Here is an 11,887-nt window from a genome sequence, read left to right as displayed (position 1 = left end):
ACTGATCTAATTAAACCTTTAACACCAAAAATAAAATGTCAGATTTTTTGCCCCAATCGGTGCCAGCTATATATTTTAAAAGAATGAGTCTTTTTTTTTTACATTTTACTACTACTTCGTTTATGTGTTTTACCAAGTCAGTTTGGAGTCAAACCATACTCCTAAGAATCTGTGTTTTTTATTTATTGGATTTTTTTTCATTGTTGATTCTTAAGTCAAATTTGAAGTCTTTTTTCCTACCAAAAGTAACTGCTACTGATTTGGAGGAGGAAATATGCATCTCCATGTTTTATATCATTCCTGTATTTTTAAAACAATTGATGTCTCCAGTTTCTTTATAATGAAAGAGGGGTTCCTGTGGGAAAACCATAAACATATATCGTCTGTAAAAACAGAAATCTCTACTAAGTCTGCAGATCATTAATCATAAAGTTGAATAATAAAGGACTTATTACACTCCCTTGCATTATTAAAATTTTAAACCGATTTTTTTTGTGGAAAAGACACAGAAAAAGAAGTAAATGACCGTTTTGTCGGCCGTATATTGCTGCCCTCTACGTTGATTGGTTGCAGGATATAGATGCACAAACAATTCAAGTTTTAAAGAAAAACGCGGGAGGAGGAAGTTCCCTTATCTTTGCTAAACTCTACATCAACCTTCTTCAGGATCAGGTTTGTTAATTAATCGTATTCGAAGAAAAATGGGAAATCTAATCGATGCCGAGTGTATACATTGTAACATTTTTTATTACTTTCTTGACCATGACATCAGATTCTTGATTGGAAAGTTCGACATCGACTCTGTGCGACTCAGCTTGGTCCCAGATATACACTTTCAAGTTAGTTGCTCATGCTGTCTGTAGTGGTTCCTCGAGATTTGACATATTTTTTAGTCTGAGACTTGTGCCTTTGTGGTGTAGAATGAAATGAAAGTATAAAAACCACCCCTCCTCATAATGAGTCCAAGGAATCTTAGCTGCTTAGGGCCTAGTCTTGTCTTGAAGTTGAGGACTCCATGTCCATGATGATGTCGTTTTTCAATATTATTGAAGTTGAACTTGAAAAAAAGACATCATCATCATTCATTGAGTCCTCAAGACTAGGCAGGGCCACTCATTCAATGAACAAGGTTATGATATAACCTTGTTCTCAGTTACATCTCCATGTGTGGCAAAATAAGGGTGGCAATGTTTGGCTTATTTTCTCCTTTTCTATGGGACAAATGCTTGATTTTCTTACACTGTCAGCATGGTCAGTTTTCATTACAGCTATTCATCACTCATCCTACGAACGAGGTTATAATATAATATTCATCATATCACTTGTTCACTGCTACCATCCTGCCTTCCTGTGGGGAATCTACAGGTAACTAACCTCGCATGTTGTGTGAGTGGGTAGGACTATGGTATGCCAATGTCATGAATGTACAGAGCACACACTCTAAAAAATCATTAAAATATCACTTTTGTGACCAAAATTACTAATTTCCATGCAGTTGAAATTTATTTTACATTACTGTCTAATTAGTAACTTGGGAATAATTTTTGTATTCACTAGAGCGCTCAAAAACTTGAATTTTGGGCATATTTTTGTGTATGCCCTCTATTGGTGGAAAGTAATATATGGCAAGAAATTTTTCATTTTTTTATCTCTATTTTTAATTAAGAAAAAAATTATTTAATGTGTCGAATTTAAATAAGAGCCAAGTTGTATGAATAATAGGTGTAATGGAAACTGTCAGTGTAAAAAATCAGGCATTTGCCCCCCCCCCCAAAAAAAAAAGAGAAAATAAGCCAAACATTGCCATCCTTATTTTGCCATACATGGAGATATAACTGAGAACAAGGTTATATTATAACCTTGTTCATTGAATGAGTGCATCATATCACTTGGCTCTTATGTAAATTCGATTTTTTACATCATTTTTTTTCTTAATTAAAAATAGAGATTGAAAAATGAAAATTTACTTGCCGTATTACTTTCCACCAATAGAGGGCATACACAAAAATATGCCCCAAAAGTGCAAAATTCAAGTTTTTGTGCGCTCTGGTGAATTGTGAATACAAAGATTATTCCCAAGTTACTAATGAAAAATAAATTGCAACTGTATGGAAATTAGTCATTTTGGTCACAAAAGTGATATTTTAATGATTTTTTTAAAGTGTGTGCTCAATACAGCATTGGCATACCATAGTCCTACCTGTAGATTCTCCACAGGCAGGATGGTAGCAGTGAACAAGTGGGCAGGGCCAGTGACAAGCGTCATGGTCAAGTCGGCCTTGTTCATGGACATGGTTATTCTAATTCTATCAAATCACCGACACCAGCATGCAGCAGTATTGTGAATATTTGTGATCATGCCTGGTTAGCCAGGCAAAATTGTTTATAATCTAATCATAATGTCCACTTATGCTTACTCTCCGCACAGCTCAGCCAGGGATTCCTTCCCATTCATCTGCATGTACCGCCAAGAAACCTGAAACTTTTGCCCTGAGATATCTTCTTTTTTCTTAAAGATCTAGCCATAGATCATTGGATATATCATAAACTTCATTTCCGACATTTTTATATTGATTTCATTTTTAAACAAGAATTCATTAAAAAACAAGAAAAATGTTCAGAAAAGACGGGGAAAACTTGCCACCATGTTTACGTCGCCATCTTGATTTCATTGTCTTTATTTCGCTTGGCGACAGCATGCAAATCGATTTGCGTGCTGTCGCCAAGCGAAAGACAAGCTCATTTAGGTTGAATGAACTTAGACCATATTGGGGGAATAAATATCATATTCCATCAACTAGACCATGTACATGTGGAAATCCTGATAAGTTTCAAAATCCCATATGCCAGCCCAGAACACAAATATATCAAAAGGCATTCTTTCCTGATGCTATCAGTATATGGAACTCGCTCCCCGCAAAGATAGTCCACAGCACCGCTATCGCATCTTTCAAGCACGAGGAGCAGGAAAAGAGACTTCGTTAAGGACTCTTCTATTTTTAGCCGCATATAGTTTTGTAGAAATTTTTACTCACACTATTCATCTGGGCACTTGACAAGCACAACTAGTACAATATTATGCCAATGGCAGTCAGTACTTTACAAGAAGAAGAAGAACTTAGAAAGTTTATGGATATTATTCTATCTAGTTCATGAAACTTGGCCATAATGGTACTGTATCACTGAATATCCTGTCTGAGGGGGACAAAAAAAACATGTTTAAAAATTAAAGGGGTGTGTTTTCTTGTACACCGGGCTGCACGTGCACCCGTTCAGGGTATGAAAAACACAGATAAAAAAAGGGTAGTTTTGAAAGACTGGTCAATGGTCAATCGCAGGGTGAAACGTATCTAAGGTCTGTTTTTTTTTAAGACTAGCCAAACATGTTTAGGGTATGTTTTTTTTTTCCAAGCTTTTTCCTGGGGTCATATTCTTGCGACAACTTGTCTAGGGGGTTATTTTGCACTCAGAGAAAAACTCGTTTAGGGGGTGTTTGGAAATAATTTTGCCATGCATGTATACAGCATTAACAGCAATACATTTGCTTCTTTAGTCTCTTTCCTTCCCAGTCATCCATGATATGACACACTCCTTAGGGAATTATCCTAATGATTTTTTTGTTGTTGAAATGTTTGTTTTATTTTTATATATCTTCCCATGCATTAGATACCAGATTGGTAGTGAATATATTGCAGCATGGCCCAATCAACATCCCAGAAACATAGAGACTTTGTGGCAGAGCCAATGGGAGAGAAATCGGTGCAGGAAATGGCCGGCATCGGCCCTGCCATCGGTGGTAGACTTACTGAGAAAGGCTTTGATAAGGTAAAAATAAATTTGTGATTTTTTCAATTCAATTCATTTATTTTCTCTTTCAATCTTTTTACATTTACAATGTTAGTTCAATATACATATTTACAAAATATAACATATAAATAATTTCTATAAATCGAAATCGAAGGAGACCAACTAAAAAGCAGAGCTTGTAGGGTGAAGGCCCCCTTTCAGTAGTACATTTTATTAATAAAAAATAAGATAAAATAAAGAAATAAAAATAAAAATAAATGATTCAATATACACTGTATACAGAAATCAAAAAATGATTAAGCATATGTACAAAGAGAAATAAACACATTTACATATCAAGTTCTGAATTACATTACTATGTGAAAAAAATGATAATCTAATATGAATTCAGAAGATATTTTTAAAGTTTTCCTTTGAAATTTTGTATTGAATTACATTGTATAATAACCTTTTAAAAAGAATTCCATAATTTTGGACCAGAAAGAACAAATGTCTTCCGTGCAAACGATGTTCTATTCAGAGGTAAATGAAAGGAACTCGCCTGGCGAGTGAAGTGCTTATGAATTGCGATTTTGATACAAGAATGGGGACTAGAGTAATTAAAACAGAATGAAGGTGCTGCAGTAGTAACACGGTAGTTACATTTTCTTTGACTGCAAATTTGTTTCATTTTTGTTATTTTATTTGGATACTAAAGACATGACAAAATACAACGCACCCTCCCCCCCAAAAAAAAAAAAAGAATATAGGAATGATATAACTTCTGAAGGTTTCCATGGCGAAGAAGAATAGTGTAGTAGGTTTCACGGTACGGTACGGTACACCATGTATCTTTCTTGGGCAAATGTTGGTCCTGAAAAGGACCACCCAAACTCCGTGAAACCTACTACACTAAGAATATAGAAAATGTCCCTCTGACATATGACTCAATTGATTATGACTGAATTAAGTATTATTTTTAAGTAAATATGTGGAGCTGGAAAGCTCATTTCATTTTCTAACTTTAGTAAAAATTTGATTAGTTGTGCCTCAGTGGTGTAGAATACACATTCTATGATGTAACGATGGTGCTTTTCTGCCAGTACCAAGTCTTCATGCAGCATAGTTGTATGTTCTGCACTGTCTACTTTATCAACCCACTTCAACCATCCAGAATCTAACTTGGAGATTCTCTGAAGTCTGAACTGACTAGGTTCATCAAATCACAACCTTTAAAGCATTATCAAAAGGACAGGAAATGTAACACCAGTGCTTGACAGTCAATTCCAAGTTTGATACTGAGAGATGCATACTGATGGAAATAATAGCTTAGTTCATGCCTGTTTCATCCCCGATTCGAACAGCTGCATTCTTGTTTTCATTGCTATTTTTGTTATAAAGTTACTAAGGTCAAATTAATTTACCTAGTTTAATAAAAAATAATGTCAATTTCCACTGGTATGATAACATGCAAACAACATTGCAGAAATACAGTGTAAAGTAGTGAAGCAAATTTTGATTGGGCTGCTGTTACATGATTAGAGAATGTGTTATCAAAACCACTAAGTGTTCAAAGAATTTAGAAAATGAAATGAGCTCTCTAATTCCTTTCATTTAATTGAGAATATAGAACGTTTTGGATTTAATTCAGCTGTATGCCAGAGGGACATATATGTGGTCGCTGTATCAAAGCCCTATGCTAACAAAAGTCATGAGGATATGACGAGTTGCAGCTAAACACGAGCGTTGAAATTTTTAAAAGAAATTAGCATAGAAATAATTATTACATAGTTACATGGGTTAATCTGTGGCATTATACAATATATCTCCATGGCCCATAATCTGAAATTGGGTCTAACTCTGTTAAAATTATGGGAAGCCAACAATTGAAAACATTGCATTTACATAATCTATTTCCTATCTTATCTTGACACTTTCCACGTGTTTAATGTTGAGAGAACTATATTTCAAATATCATTTCCAATCTGTCATTACATGATTCGAGTATCAAAAGAGCTGACAAAAAGAACCTAGACTGCACGAGATACCTGTCACAATTTCCTATCCCTGGATTGACAGTAACATTAGAGTGGCACACTTTGCCACTCTCCACCCAGGTGTTAAATAGGTACCAAGTAGGATGTGAAAGCCTATATGTAGTATGCCTAGCAATTGAGTCGTGGAACTCTTGTTGGAATGCTCCCCAGGGAGTGGAGAAGGGGCATACATTGCATGCGGGCATGCAAGGATCCGATGACCGGGGTAATGATATGTCTGTAAAGCACTTAGAGACGTCGTTCCGATGTATTAAGCGCTATATAAATGCGGAATATTATCATTATCATTTAGACCAGAGTTGGAATTCAACTCAAGTTCAGAAAGAGGGCCCAATGAGTTTTTCTTAGCAACTACATGTATGGACATTTCTGACGTTTGAAGTAGTGAGGCACTTTCATTAGCATGCATTGGATGATTTTTCTCCCTTTGTAAAAAGGTGTGAAAAATGTTGTCAAGTAACATTATTGTCAAGCCTCATCATGTCTGAAAGCTGAAAGACCCTTTTCTCTATTTATTCAAATCGGTATATCATTAGGGTGTCACACACACACAGTACTTATCTCCTCAAATCTTGCCTCATCAATCGGTCCTCTTTTTAATTCCATATCCTGTTTTCTCTCACTGTGTTTTGCCACTTTTATTCTTTGCAATGCGCTTAGAAACTGTTGTATTAAGCGCTATATAAATGTTGATTATTATTATTATTTCATACATAATTTCTATGACTTTTAGTGATTTTTTTGTCCTAAAAATAACCATCTATATTCACCACTTCTCTCCTCTATGGTCTTTCCATCTCTTTCTCTCTTGCTCTCTCATTCCTTTCATTTTCCCCTTTCACTCTCTTTCTTGTACTGTCTCTTTCTCCTTTCCCACTTTTCCTTCCCCTCTCTTAACAGGCCTATGTTATCCTTGGGCAGTTCTTGGTCCTAAAGAAAGACCAAGAATTATTCATTGATTGGCTGAAGGAAGAGGGAGGAGCCAACAAGAAACAAGCGGGAGATTGCTATAATTGCTTGAAGGATTGGTGCGATGCCTTCTTGTGATCTCGCTCACCCGGTTTATGTTTTAGGGTCAGAGCTTAAAAGGGGCAAACCGGTGTACATAAAAGCAGCATGATGTAAAGCAGCAAACTACTGTGGGATGCCACCACAGGAATTTTATTTTTTAAGGAGGCACTTTGTGTTGTAAGATAAAGTCTGATAAAACTATAATGACTCATAACTGACCATTAAATATTTCATGTACTGTACCTATTGCAGGGGAAATTTGCAATGAGTCTTTGGACGATTTTTCTCCTGAAATGCTCAAAAAATCCCTGGGAAAAATAGAGCCTAGGGAAATCCTCCTTCACTCCAAAATCCAATCTTTCAGATTTAGGAAAATATACCCTGACCTAATTAAAGGGGTGGTCCGGGCTGAAAATATTTATATCTTAATACATAGAGTAGAATTCACTGAGCAAAATGCCGAAAATTTCATCAAAATCGGATAACAAATAACAAAGTTATTGAATTTTAAAGTTTAGCAATATTTTGTGAAAACAGTCGTCATGAATATTCATTAGGTGGACTGATGATGTCACATCTCCACTTGTTCTTTTGTATTTTATTATATGAAATGAGGTTTATTCAAATTTTTTCCTCCAAGAACTAGAAAAATTAGGTTGACAACTGATTTAGTGCATTAGATATTTATTGCTGCAACTTATCTCATTATAAGGGAGACATATTATTCACACAAGTATGAAATAATGAAAAAATTATGATTTTATGTAATAACATAAGAAAACGGAAAGTGGAGATGTGACATCATCAGTCCACCTAATGAATATTCATGACGACTGTTTTTACAAAATATTGCTAAACTTTAAACTTCAATAACTTTATTATTTGTTATCCGACTTTGATGAAATTTTCGGCATTTTGCTCAGTGAATTCTACTCTATGTATTAAGATATAAATATTTTCAGCCCGGACCACCCCTTTCATATGTAGGCATTTCCCAGGCATTAGTGCAAGTTTTTGATTTTGAAAAATAAACTTGCTTTCATGTAGTACTTTTTTATCAATAAGGAAAGTTCTTCAGTAGCCAAATCAATACCATGTGGTCATTTGAGTTTTGGCTTGTCGACACTCTTTGCACATTCTCTGTTCTCTCTGCTCCCTTGGAAGTAGGTGTGGTCTCTCACATTGTCAAGGAAACTGCATTGATTTTCAATCTTACTGGGGAGCTCTTTCATGAAAGTATTTGTATGTTATGATTGAATGCCTTTATGCTCAAGTGGAATCCTTTCTTGTGCTAAGTGATGGAAAGTATCTGACATGTTCCAGGTACATGAAAAGTTGTTTGTATTTTTACAAACAACTTTATGAAACACGCTTCGTTAGTATCAACTTTTTGTAGAGTAGCAAATGAAGATCTAAAGGGATACTCTGGGCTGAAGTTCTCTGTATATAAATAAATAAAGTGAAATTCACAGAATAAAATGTTGAAAATTAATCATCAAAATAGGATAACAAATATTGAAGTTATTGAGATCTAAAATTCAGCAATATTTTGTGAAAACAGTTATAAGCACGTCATCATGAATATTCACTAGGTGGGCTGATGTCACATCCCCACTTTCCTTTATACATGAAATCATTATTATTGTTTCATTTTTTCATACATGTGTAAATGATGTGTCTCCATTATAATTAATTAAGTTGCAGCTATAAATAACTAATGTACTTAATCAGTTGTCAATCCAATTGTTTTAGTTCGTGGTAGAAAATTGTTGAATGGACCTAATTTCCTATAATAAAATACAAAAAAACAAGTGGGGATCATTTTGCTCATTGAATATTCATGAAGACATGCCTAGAACTGTTTCACCGGAATTAAAAAAAAAGTCTTTGAACTTCATTAACTTTGTGATTTGTTTTCCGATTTTGATCAAATTTTCAGCATTTTGCTCAGTGAATTATACTCTGTTTATTGAGAAATGAATATCTCCAGCCTGGAGCATCCCTATAAGCATATAAAAAAAAAACTCCCTTTAAGCATGACCACAGCCCAGGATTATTTGATGTGTTCGGTTTCATATGACGTGTATAGTATGTGCCACCCGAATTCTCGTAAAGTTGACTATATATTGTATAAAGTGTAAAAATGTATTATGATAGTGTAGTTTTTATTCCCAATGTTGGATGTAGCCTGTTTGAAATCTCCAGAATACAATATCTAATGGGTAGTACGGGAATTGCGTAATACATTTATTCCTTCTGTTTTGAGCCTTTGTATTTGTAGTTATCCTAAACACACGTTAATCATGTTAAGCTCAGATGTAGTGCAATTTAATGATGTATGTAGGGTATACCATTTAAGAACAAATACCAGCATTTATATTAATTTCATATATTTGAGAGCTTTGGTGTGTCGTGTTAAAAAAAAGTTGTGTTCATACTTCATAATGCATTTTTGGGGGTCATCTGTTATCTGGCTTTATATTTTGAGAAAGAGACACTGGCATTTCATATTGTCGTTTTTATAATTGTAATCTTATTATTTTTTTGCATTTTTATGGCACATCCTAGTTTATATTTCTTCCATATATTATTTGATTTATGAATTTTTTGTGTAGGTGATTATTCCCATACTTTGAAATGTGCTACATCGTTTTGTAATGGTAACATGTAAGTGTATCATTCATTAAAATGTCCTTTTTGATGCTATTATTACTTCTTGGCTTTCGTGACATCACAATTAAATGGGATTTTGATTGATCATAATGCATGTATTTATCATGATTTTGAATTTTTGATACGTCCATTCAATTACTGCTGGTGACTGGTAACTTACTTTATGTATCATGATGACTATTTGCAAAACATATGAACTACATAGTAATACCATTTCCATTTTTATAAGGATAATTTTACAGATTTATTTGTCATACCCAGGAAATCTGTACATTGTTTTGCAATGTACATTTTGAGTTATATTCTGCTTTTGGTCACTTTCTTCAGATTAATAATGCAAGCCATCAAGGCAGATGATATATTTAGGATATTGTTTACATTGCTTACCAATTCCTAATTACATAACACAGTTGTTTTTGTTCATAAAATCGAATATTGATTAGTGTTTAATTACTCCCATAGCACATGTTCCCAATACCTAGCCTGTTGTTTTAATCATTCAATGCTAATTGTATATGTATTTATTGCTTAATAAAAATGCATTTTAGAATTTAAATTTGTTTCATCTATTGTCGACTTGTGTTTCTTGTATATCTTCTCATGTGAGGTTACTTTTCTGAAGTGTGTCCCTGACAAAACTGAGAATTCCATGTAGTTAAAAGAATTATCATTAGGAATCAAATTCAAATAAATGTTTTATGGCAGTTTTGCACTTTCTACTCTGATAAATGAAGCAACGTGTTGACTAGTGACACAGAGAGGACACTGCTTTCTTGGCATACCCCCTCCCCCCCCCCCTGTAAGGGATGAAAGGAGACGATTGTGAAGGGAAGGGGGGTGGGAGAGCAAGAGAAAAAACTAAGAGAGCGAAAGAAGGGAAGAAATATGAAAGAAGCGAAAAAGAGTGAGGGGGATAATAAGATGGGGGCAGTGTGATCTTAATCTTTATTTTTTTGGGGTGGGCAAAATGGTCTTAACCTTGAGGAGGCTAGCAAAATTATTTACCCGAAAATAAGGGGGCGCCGAATTGACCTAAAATAATGATGGGATCCAAAATTATCTTTGGGTTAGGGGCACCAATTCGATTTTAATCTCGGGGCGCCAAAATGGTACTAAAACTAAGGGGGTGCAAATTTATCTTAAAATTTAGTGCGCCGAAAACGGGCGTCGATCCATTTTTCAGATAGGGGGGGGGGCAAAATCATGACTCAACGTCTCAAAGGCACTCGATCACACAAAAACTCACACACACTATATATACATAAATTATATATGTATTCATATATGACTCATGATAAAGAGACACATATCTCACCAACAAATTAATGCGAGTGCAAAGCGCGAGCTGAATTTTTTTAGTATACTGAACTGAAAACAGGAAATTAAAAGGTACATGTTTAAGACTGTAGTAACTCATGAGGAGGATACATATCACACTAGACAGATAATGCGAGTGCCGAGAGTGAGCTGAAATTTCTTTATATTCTGACCTGAAAGCTTGATATTATAAGTATTTCTGGTACCAATGATTAAGATGCATGGGTGTCTAGAATAACAATAGATGCGAGCGCGAGCTGAAAATTTTGCTATTTCGATCTGAAACATTTTTTTTGTTTTTAATAAAGAACAAGATATATATCCAACAAAAGATTATCGCAAATCGAAGCGGGAGTTCTTTTGACGTTTAGAACTGAAAACGGGACATTCTATATACCTATTCAATCATGAAAAGTATAGGTTTTTTCTTCAGAAATGATGCGAGTGCGAAGTGCGAGCTGAAAATTTTTATATTCCAATCTGAAAAGCGGACATTTTGAGCATCAATCTCACTTGCTGATTCCTGTGTAACATTATTACCTTATTTTATTTTTGCACACATTTGGAATTATTGGGGGGATCAAAACAATATGTTTGCCCCCAATATTTTGATTGGTGGGGCGATAGCCCCCCCATGCCAGGGGCGTCGATCCATTTTTTTTCAGATGGGGAGGGGGGGCAAAATCATGAATCATTGTTCCAAAGGCGCTCGATCACACAAATCAAACAAACCCACACACACATTCTGTTTACCTATTCAATCATAAAAAGTATGGGTTATTGCTCAAGAAATCATGCGAGCGCGAAGCGCGAGCTGAAAATTTCTACATTCCAACTGGAAAAGCGGACATTTTGAGTACGCGATTTTAAATAAAGAACGAGTTGTGTATCCCAATCTCGCTTGCTGATTTCTGTGTAACATTTCAATCTTGTTTTATTTTTGCACATGCGGAATTATTGGGGGGCAAAACGATATGTTTGCCCCCAATACTTTCAATGATGGGGCGATCGCCCCCCCCCCCCCCCGATCGACGCCTCTGGCC

The 11,887-nt window shown here is 35.1% G+C and overlaps 1 protein-coding gene and 1 long non-coding RNA gene across 2 annotated transcripts; one reads left to right on the top strand and one right to left on the bottom strand.

Moving 5' to 3' along the window:
* The first annotated feature begins 563 nt into the window (after positions 1 to 563).
* LOC121418288 (barrier-to-autointegration factor A-like) lies at positions 564 to 7,232 on the top strand. The gene is made up of 3 exons (XM_041612071.1): positions 564 to 672; positions 3,667 to 3,825; positions 6,744 to 7,232. Exons 2-3 carry the CDS (start codon positions 3,697 to 3,699, stop codon positions 6,888 to 6,890), a joined length of 276 nt encoding a protein of 91 aa, XP_041468005.1. The 5' UTR covers positions 564 to 672; positions 3,667 to 3,696; the 3' UTR covers positions 6,891 to 7,232.
* Positions 7,146 to 10,077, bottom strand: LOC121418289. Its single transcript, XR_005970443.1, has 2 exons — positions 7,824 to 10,077; positions 7,146 to 7,240 (listed from the first exon to the last, which is right to left on the bottom strand). It is a non-coding gene; the product is annotated as an uncharacterized LOC121418289 (long non-coding RNA).
* Between the last annotated feature and the right edge of the window lie 1,810 nt (positions 10,078 to 11,887).

Source organism: Lytechinus variegatus, chromosome 7 (genome assembly GCF_018143015.1).
Source record: "Lytechinus variegatus isolate NC3 chromosome 7, Lvar_3.0, whole genome shotgun sequence".
In the NCBI taxonomy this organism is placed as follows: domain Eukaryota; kingdom Metazoa; phylum Echinodermata; class Echinoidea; order Temnopleuroida; family Toxopneustidae; genus Lytechinus; species Lytechinus variegatus.
Note: the sequence above shows the minus strand (reverse complement) of the source record. Positions and strands in the feature narration are given on the sequence as shown.

Excerpts from the sequence above, each read along its gene's own strand:
- LOC121418288 (XM_041612071.1), top strand. The coding sequence starts at position 3,697 with ATGGCCCAATCAACATCCCAGAAACATAGAGACTTTGTGGCAGAGCCA. Across the intron at positions 3,826-6,743 it reads CTGAGAAAGGCTTTGATAAG|GCCTATGTTATCCTTGGGCA; the intron begins GTAAAAATAAAT and ends CTCTCTTAACAG.